Here is a 10,051-nt window from a genome sequence, read left to right on the forward strand (position 1 = left end):
GGGAAAGAGCAACAACAGCTAACCAAAAATGATGAAAAATTCAGAAAATTTCGGGGAAGAAAATAAGTTTTTACTGAATGCTCAAAGCAGCAATACCTTCTGCCAAAGCCCAACTCTATTTAATAAATACTAATCTACTCATTACCTAAATTCTCTTCAGGGTATGACTCACTGACCATTGCACTATAAAGCTACATTACTTACTTTCACTGCAGGGCTCTCATGTGAAATGGAGCTGTGTATATTGAAATTTCTTTCTCCAAAAACAGAGCGCTGGACAGAAAGGCCTACAGATCCCTCCTACAATACCAACAAAAACAAGGAAAATAAGGATTATATCTGTAACACTTTCTGCCAGCTGTACTCTGCCATAGTTTTGAAAGAGTTAAGTGACATGAAAGAAAAACAGCTGCATCCAAGTCATTTTCAGGCACCAAACACTTCTGTGAAAGGAGAACATAGTCTAGACAGAACTCTTAATATCCATACAATGTTATCATAGTTCCCAAATATATAAAACTAAAAAAATTCAAAAACCACCTGCATGGATGTTACGTTTTACTGTGCAGCTAAAATGGAGATAGACACTTCAGAATTTTTTTCCCCTATAATGTTTTCTTAAACAGAATTAACTTATCTATATTTATAACATGCAGGGAAAATTTGTTACTTTTCATCTTTGTCATATAATGCAATTTTTAAACATTTAATAAGAGACTATATTTCATGAAAGTAAATTTTTGTTTTGAAATACTAAAATAATTCAGTATAACTCTTAGAGAAAATCTCATCAACTGACATGTAACAAAAGTAAAAAAAGTACATTTTTTAATCCTATCCTAGCATCATAGCTCCCTCTGTTGGACCAAGGCGTACATTTCTAAAACAGAGTTAGTACTTAAGAATTAAGAGGTAGAACCTTTCCATCTTTTCCTTGTTTAATCTGAATTTGTGCATTTGTGTAGGGTCTTTTAACAGAAGTTTTTGTGGTACATTGCTGATCCAGTTCCTTAGGTGTTGGGCCACTCGTTGAAATCTTGTTTCCCATGACGAGGTGTGACTTGTTTTGTGAACAACTTGCCTGCTGAGTTTCAGACTGGACAAATTTGAGAAGCTCTATTTTCGTATCATGGGTTCCTTGGGCCAAACCAAAGTCTACCAAGGCGTACCTAAGAAACAAAATAAGTAGATTTACTTCTCTATAACAATTAAAGTGTAGTAACACTGTAATACTCTTAAACCATACTCATAGAGAAACTGTAAATCTTTTTGGAATCAATTAGGACTCCTTTAACATTCCTGAAAAAAGAAAAAGAAAATAAGTTTTCCAGGCAAAGAATTTAATAGCTAACTAGGATAGAAAATTAAGAAAAGCTGTATCCCACAATCAATCAACTTTTGCTCTCCACCCAATGGCTTGTGCTGACAAGGCAGAAAAGGAATGCACAGCCTACGTATAATCCTTTGTTCACTGATGGTAGCAAAGATGGTATCACAGCAGATAAATTCTTTTTTTTTTTTTTTTAATTGTTAGAGGGCTCATATATGCTAGGGAAATAGAGACAGGAAGTGGAGAAAGAAAGTACTCCTCGGGACCAGCATTTAGCGTAATGGCTATGTTGTTGAACTCCCACGTAGTTGACTGCGGTTTGCGTCCTGGACCTGGTGGTTTAAATTCACATCGGGCACATGTGCATGCATGCCCAAGATCCCAAGAGAAGAATGGAGAAGGGATTGTAGTGTGGCCATCCCCCCCTGGGGTGATTTCTTGCTTTCTGTCTCTCTGTCTCTCTCTTTCTGGCAGGTGCACATGCCCTATAGCAAAAACCTTTCCAAAAAAAAAAAAAAGTACTCTTCAATTGGGCATAGTCAATTGCAATTCCTTCTCCTCCATTTTTCCATCCTGTTAGAATCTGGGGCATGAATGTACACATGCCTGGCATGTTTTACAAGCTGCTGAGGCTGGGATTCAAACTACAGTTGGCCATATGGGATCTGGCTCCTGTAATCACCAGTCTACAGATAATTTCTAATTACACAAATTTAAAAGAGAAAGAAATTAAAATTGTAATTTAACACTGGGTTTAATTAAAGAAATATGGGGGGAAAATTTGGGGAATAAAAGCCTAAGAAAGAAGTTGTAGTCTCAATCTTCTTACCACATTCAATATGATCTATTGTATAAACAGTGGTATTAAGCTATTTTCAGCATATAATGCCTCAAAGTATATAATCAACATGAAAAATATACATTAAAAACAGGACTTTAGGGACCAGCAGATGGCGTAATGGTTACATTGCTGGACTCCCATATGGCTGACTGCGGTTCGAGTCCCAGACCAGGTGGCTTCAAACTCAGGCCAGACATGTGTACGTGTGTGCTCAAAATTCTGAGAGGAGAATGGAGGAGAAGGGATTGAAGTGTAGCCATCCCCCCTGGGGGGTGATTTCTCACTTTCTGTCTCTCTATCTCTTTCTGTCTCTCTGGTGAGCTCACACCCCCTGTAGCAAAAATATCTCTTAAAAACAAACAAACAAAAACCAAAACAACAGAACTTTAGTGTTATAACAGGAAACTGGCTATTTTGTAGTCCAAGTCTCTCATTTACTGGAACACAAAAATGAAATCCTGAGGCAAGAAACATGTGTAAGGTCAAAAAAAGAGGCTAGAAGCCAGCCAGTGATGTGGTGGTGAAGGTAGCTGGATCCCACACGGCTGACTGCATAGTTTGAGTCCTGGATCTGGTGGCTGAGACACTTCCTGGGTACATGTGTGTGCATGCCCAAAATCTTGAGAGTAGTATGGAGGGGAAGGGATTGCTCCCTATGGGGAGATGCTTTCTCACTCTCTCTTTCTCTTTTTATTTCACTTTCTCTGGCAAGCACACATACCTTTACAGCAAAAACTTAAAGAAAAAGACCAGATTCTTTCTGTATCTCTTTTAGCTAAAGCGCTATTTCCACTGAACTATGGTACATCTAATGATATATACTAATTTATTAATGAAGTTTTATCTTCCCCATCACTTCACCTCCCTTTCAAAATAAAAATTTTTAATCTGTGCATAGCTGCTGCAGTTATGTTCTATGTTTAAAAGATAGACTCCATAGCATAAATTCACTCAAGAGAAAAGTATTTTCTGAGAACTCTGGATACTTACTTTTTTAGGTGTCTATTATATAAAAAGTTGCTGGGCTTAACATCACGGTGAACAATACCAAATTGATGAATGCGTTTCAAAGCTTTGAAGAGATTAAACATATATTCCCGTACTTCTTGAAAGGAAAGAGAATTCAAAATGTCCTAAAATAAAGTTATGAATGAGGTTATAAAATTGTTTTCAATTAAATATTTAGCTAGTAAAAAGTCAAGAAATAGTAAAACCTACCAAAAAAGATTCATGTTCCAGATACGGCATAGCAATAACCACATGATCATTTTTCCTAAAGCAGTATTTAACTCCCATCACATTGTCTTGCCCCCTAGTGGCAAAATGCACAAGGAACATTAGAGAAAAGGTCAAATGAACTAAAACTTTATGGCTAATTTTTTAAAATAAAATTTTAGCAATGTACACATATCGCTAGAAAACAGACTTTAAATTCTCATAACATGGTATATACATTTAAATGATTTGTATAAGAAAGTTTTCTTTTAACAACAAAAATAGCACCAGTTATGAAGTTATTATAATAATCCAAACATGAGACAGTAATAGTTTTGACTTGGACGTGGCAGAATGAGAAAGGAAAAATATGAGAAAGAATGAATTAGTAAGACTTACCAGATAAGATGGTAATAGTAATAATTTTTACAAATTATTTTATTTATTCATTTGTTTATTTTAACTTGATCAGAGAGAGAGTGAGTGTGTGAGAGAGAGAAAGGGAAAAAAATCAAGCCACCAGGTCCGGGACTAGAATTGTGGCCAGTCATGTGGGAGTGTCCAAGTCTTAACCACCATGCCATCTGTTGGTCCTGGTATAGTAATAAATTTTTTTAAATAGTAATTGTTGACATTTATTAAATATTCACTATATGCCAAATTTTGAACTAAGAATTTCATACCTACTTTTTTTAAAAAAATTTACTTAGCCATGGACGTGTGTGCCCAAAATCCTGAGGGGAGAATGGAGGAGAAGGGATTATGGCATGGCCATCTGGACACACACACCCCACCCTGTGAGGGGAGATTTCTCACTTCTTCTCTCCATCTCTTGTCTCTCCAGTGAGCACATGCACACTACAGCAAAAATCTCTCAAAAGAAAGAAAAAAGAAAGAAACTCCCCCAAGGCCACTAATAAGTCCAGGAGCCAGAATTTGAATCCAGGCAGTTTGCTCCAAATCTGTGCTCTTAATCACTATGCTACACTGCTTCAAAGATGTGAAACATAGAGTAAAGGTGATTTCTGTGGTTTTGAATCTGAGTAAAACAATTTGGATATCAACAAAATAGAAAAACCAGGAAAAGCATCTAAAAGTAAGACTTCAGCATTTTGAGAGAGAGATCTATATATGAGACTAAAGTGGGAATTCTAGTGAGAGTACCTACAGAAAGTGATATCAAAGTTATGAAAACACATACAGAAAAAAGAAAAACTGACCCTTGGGGAAAGTTTTGAGTTGGAGAGCAAAATAAAGATGGGGCACCAAAATGAAGAGTTTTAAAGGAACAGGTGAGCCACATAGAGCTTGAAGAGAATAAGGACCAAGGGAAGGTTTTTAGTTTGTTAAAGAGGAATTAACTGGTAGGCTGGCCTACTAGTCTAGTAGTTACAGGAGTCAGAACCCACATGGACAACTGTGGTTCAAATCCTAGCCCCAGTGGCTTAAAAAACATCCTGGTAAGATGTATGTACATGTTAAAAGCTCTGTCAGGAAAGAGGAACAGAGAAGGGACTGTAGCATCACCATACCCCATTGGAGGGTGCTTTATCCTACTCTCTAGCAAGGGGATATACCCTCTGGCAATTTTTAAAATAAGAAAAAAGAGGAATTAACTGGTCATTTTTCAGAGAGCAATTTAAATGGAAGAAGGAGGCAAAACAGAAGTTACAGAAGGAAGATAGCATATAATGTATGCAGAACACAAAGACAGTTTACCTGACTGCATTGTAAGATCAGATGAAGACTATTTTTTAAAAAATAATTATTTAACTTTATTTATTATTAAATTATTATTAATTTGACCAGAGAAAGAGAGAGAGGGAAAGTGAGAAAGCAAACTGCCAGAGACGGAACTTGAACTGCAGTCAGCCAAGTCAGAGTCCAGTGCCTTAACCACACCACCACCTGATGGCCTCCAAAGTGACATTTTTAGCATGTACTTTTTCTTAGAGAATAAAAGGTAGAGGGGAAACAGTCCAAGTATGGGAAAAGGAATTATCTTACTCAGGGGATTACAATGTATATGCAATCATGCCATACAAGAAGCCACCTCATTCTCCTCTTTTATAATAAAGAGAAGGGTGAAAAAAAGAAGTAGGTCGATACATTCACTCAATATATATTTAGTGGGTAGTTACTTGCCAGATACTATGCTACACATTAGGGATACAGTGGTGAATAAAACTAACACAATTTCTGTCCTCATGGAGTTTACTATCAAGTGGACAATACATATGATAAACACGGTGATAAACAATGACAGACTTTGGTAAATGTCTTGAAAGAAATCAGAAAGTGCTATGACAGTTTAAAAAAGAGAATCTAATTTAGTTCAGAGAAGACTTCTTTGAAATGGTGCCACTCTTGCTTACAACAGAAAGATGAGAAGTCAGCATCCAAAGACTGAGAGAAGACTAAAGGGTAAGCAGTTTGGGAAGTGGCCCTGAGGTTAAGAAAGATCTTGAGAGAAATCTGAAGAACTAGTAAAACCGGAGCACAGAAATGGAGGTAGAAAGATTGTCATTAAAGTTGAGTTGTTTTATTTTTTCTAAAGCACACTGGGTTTCTTTAGGTGTTTTCCATAGGGCACATGTACTCGCCAGAGAGACAGTGAGAGAAGTGAGAGGGAAACAGAAATCACCCGCCAGGGTGGGCTGGGTTTCTTTAGGTGTTTTCCATAGGGCACATGTACTCGCCAGAGAGACAGTGAGAGAAGTGAGAGGGGAAATCACCCGTCAGGGTGGGTGGCCATGCCACAATCCTCTCTCTCTCTTCCATTTCCCTCCTTAGATTATAGCCAGCACGCATACATGCCCAGTGTAGTTTTCAAGCCTCCAGGTTCAGGACTCAAATGGTGATCGGCCATGTGGTAGAACTAACATTACCCAATCTATATTACATATATATATTTTATGTATTTATTTAAATCACAGTGGTTACTGTGTGAAAATGGCATTAAGAAGAGAAGTAGGCTATACTACTATTCTACACTTAGACTGAGGTAATAGTAAAAAAAAAAAAAAGATATGTGTGAGTTTCTGGATACATTTTGGAGGCAAAAAATGGTCAGAACTTGGAGACAGATATGGTATAGGAAAGAGAGAAACTGAAAATGACTTCTAGGTTTCTGATTTGAGCAACTAGGTAGACTGCTGGTACCATTTGTGGAGATGGGTAGATAAAAACATTGTCATAGCAGGATTTTTTTTTTTCGCATAGGAAAGTAGATGAAAATTTAACCTGAGGTATATTAAGTTTGAGATATTTATTAGACACCCAAGTAGAAATGTCAAATAGGCAGGTGCATATAGACAAATCTGCAGTAAAGATAAAAGGTCTGAGGGTACATAAATACTTTTGGGAACCATAACTGTAAGCCATGCAAAAAAGCAGGATACTAGAAAAGAAAGGGCAGAGAGAAAAAGCACAGTATCAAGCACTAAGGAACTCCAATAATTAGGGATCAGAAGAAAAAAAAATACTGAAAATAAAAGGCCAAATGAGGCAGGAAGAAAACAAGAAGGTGTGGCAGCACAGATGCCAAAAGACAAGGGCACAGATGAATTACGTTACATGATGCTTAGAGTCATGACTGGCTCTAGACTAGTTTCAGTTCAACCTAGAGGACAGCAGCCACACTGAGTGTGTGGTGAAAGGGAGGTGTGGAAGTAAAAACAGTGTATGCAGATAATTATTTTGAAGACTGGCTGTGAAGAGGAGCAAAGAAATGATTGTACAGCTGGAAGAGGGAGGGCAGTGCACATGGGAATAAGATACTAGATCGTGTCCATATGTCGACAGGAATGATCTAGCAGAGAGTAACCAAGGAGAAAGACATACCGGATGATTCTGTTGTTCTAAATAAAAAATGAGATGAGGCTGTCAATAGCTGGGGAAATGTAAAATATGAGTCTCCCTATTTTTAAAAATTAATTAAAAAGTGGTTGAATCTTAAGGGAAATTCACTCTTAAAAAAATTAATATAAATTTAACTAATCAATGCAAGGTTAAAAGAAGAGTGCTGGCAAATTGCAAACATATGACTGAAAAATATGTTTAATTCATGTACAACCTCATCATCCTGTTAAGCATCTGCTTTAAAATATTATAAATTATATACAAATAGTTCAATTAAAATAGCTTTAAATTGCCTACCCAGCCACTGTTAGGCACTGAAGTTCAGCTGCAATTCTTATAGGATGACTTGTTGGAATTAAGTGTTTCAGAGCAATTTTCTCCTCGGGTCCGACTTTTAACTGTGCTGTGGCTAAATAAACAGAGCTGAAAGTGCCTGTAAAACAATTTATTAGATTTCTTAATATCTGGACTGTAAAACAGGTCAGAAAAAAATGCTCTAATGGCATAATAGATTAAAATAGAACTGCTCATTTTACTGTTAGATATTTATTATTTATACTTTCATTCTTTGCAAGGGAAAAAACTATTACCATAATTTCTAGTAGGACTATAGTTTTAATATATCAAAAGTGGTATATTTTTCAATAAGAAATAATGAAAGTAAAAATTACACAAGAAAAATAGAAGGAAAAAAAAATTTAAAAGGATAATAAAGTATACTTGCCAATTACCTTCTCCAATTTTATCCTTAATCTTAAACAAATTACCAAGCTGTGGTACAGCTTCATAAAGCTTCTCAATATCCTTTTTAACACCTATCAAGGAAATAAGATTCTATAGTTACAATTATGTATAAGTATTGTTACAAGAGTATATTTTACAATTTAAGTTTAAAAATGTCAACAAAATAAATTCTAAAACATGAGTGACTACAAATAGAAACATTTTAATAAGTCTTTTTTTTTTTTTCCTATAGCGTGCATGCACTCGCCAGAAAGACAGATAGAGACAGAAAGTGAGAAATCACCCCCCAGGGAGCATGGCCACACCACAATCCCTTCTCCTCCATTCTCTTCTCAGGATCTTAGGCACGCATGCACACGTGCCTGGCGTAAGTTTAAGCCACCGGGTCTAGGACTTGAACTGCAGTAGACTACACGGGAGTCCAGTGACATAGCCATTACGCTATCTGCTGGTCCCTTTTTAATGTCTTTAAAATCCCATAAACTGATTATAATTCACACACACCTCTTGAATGAATAGACAAAAAAGACAGTCCCCAAATCACACATACCAAATTTCTACTACACTGGAACATATTATAAAATATATTATTACATGGAATATTAACTCAATGAAGAAGCTAAATTTAAAAAATAACTAAATGATTTGGGCTGTGATCACTAGATGGCATGACAAGAACACAATGCAATGTTCTGGAAAACTACCTCCTTTCCCACAGATGTAAAAATCTTAGTCTTGGTGAAGTTCTATACATTAAATATTCACAGTATACCCTCAAGGAGAATGTCTACTAAAGCTCTCTAGTACGTTAAAAATTTTTTCAAAAATCTGTCCCAATACCAGTAGTATCCTCTATCCTTGGTGACAAATAAATTGCTATTTTAATAAATACGAGCTGTTATAAAAACATACGTAGTTAAAATAATGGGTGGGAATAATACAAAATCTAATAACCTACTGGATATAAATGAGAACTACATAAGAGTTTTTAGATTTTATAAGATTTAGACCTACTTTTTTCCATAATACTTTGTACAGTGCAACAGTTTAAAATTTCAAAGCACTTTTACATGCATTATCCTTTTTAATTTTTGTAATACCATTATGACATTGGCAGAACAGGAATTATTATTCTGATTTTTCAGATAAGGAAATTCTAATGAGGAAAGTGAAATTATTTGCCCAGTTACAGAGGTACTTCTGATGTCTGGAGATTCCCTCATTTAACGATACTGTTTTAAGAAATGTTCAGCAATGGGCGTATGATAGTTTCTTTTTGCTTTCTGCTTTTCAGTTTCCAGTAGTATAGTAAGACATTTTGGGAGTGAGAGACCACATCCACATAATTTTTATAACAGTATACTGCTAGTAATTGTTGTTATTAATATCTTATTGCATCAATTTATAAATTAACTTTACCACAGGTAGATAGGTATAGAAAAAAACAAAGTATATATAGGGTTCAGTATTGTCCATGGTTTCAGGTATCTACTAGTTTTGGAATATATCCCCTATGCAGAAGACTACTGTATGAAAAAATGAACAAATTTGGTGCAGTCACTGCTCTCTAGGAGTTTAATCTAACAGAGGCTATCCGCTACCACTCTTAATACAATGATAATCCTTTTTAAAATTTATTTACTTTTTCTATGAGCAAGAGAGAAAGAGAAAGAATGACCATTAGGGTTTAGATACCTCAATCCCAACCCAGATCATGAGTGTACGTGAAGGTCTCCAAAAATGAACCCAGGATCTTCTCATGTGTGTCATCTTCTGGCCCATTCAATGATAATTTTAATAGATAAATGAATATACTACTATGTGGGGGAGTTTCTGGGAAGGATGAACACTTCTCAAGGGTCCACGAAGTCTTGGTGACAGGTAAACTGTGTTCTAAAGCATTCATTAAGTAGCAAAAGAAGATGGTTTTTTAGGAAGAAGGAAGTTCTGTATAAAGTCATAGAAAAGATGATATGGCGGATTGAGGTGGGATGAACATTAAGGGTATACTGAAATACAATGCGGCTAAGGAAGGGCAAGAGAGAAAGTGAAAGCCACAT

The 10,051-nt window shown here is 36.0% G+C and overlaps 1 protein-coding gene across 1 annotated transcript in view; it reads right to left on the bottom strand.

Moving 5' to 3' along the window:
• CDC7 (cell division cycle 7) overlaps positions 1–10,051 on the bottom strand; it is a 25,842-nt gene that overhangs the window by 9,631 nt on the left and 6,160 nt on the right. Inside the window, exons 3-8 of the mRNA XM_006140158.3 lie at positions 7,979–8,062; positions 7,545–7,680; positions 3,390–3,483; positions 3,162–3,304; positions 920–1,169; positions 205–300 (exon numbers count right to left, since the gene is read on the bottom strand). Of these exons, the coding sequence (XP_006140220.1) occupies positions 205–300; positions 920–1,169; positions 3,162–3,304; positions 3,390–3,483; positions 7,545–7,680; positions 7,979–8,062 (803 nt within the window). The remainder of the gene's footprint in view (positions 1–204; positions 301–919; positions 1,170–3,161; positions 3,305–3,389; positions 3,484–7,544; positions 7,681–7,978; positions 8,063–10,051) is intronic.

The sequence above is a fragment of the Tupaia chinensis genome, unplaced genomic scaffold (assembly GCF_000334495.1).
Source record: "Tupaia chinensis unplaced genomic scaffold, TupChi_1.0 Scaffold000023_1, whole genome shotgun sequence".
In the NCBI taxonomy this organism is placed as follows: Eukaryota; Metazoa; Chordata; class Mammalia; order Scandentia; family Tupaiidae; genus Tupaia; species Tupaia belangeri.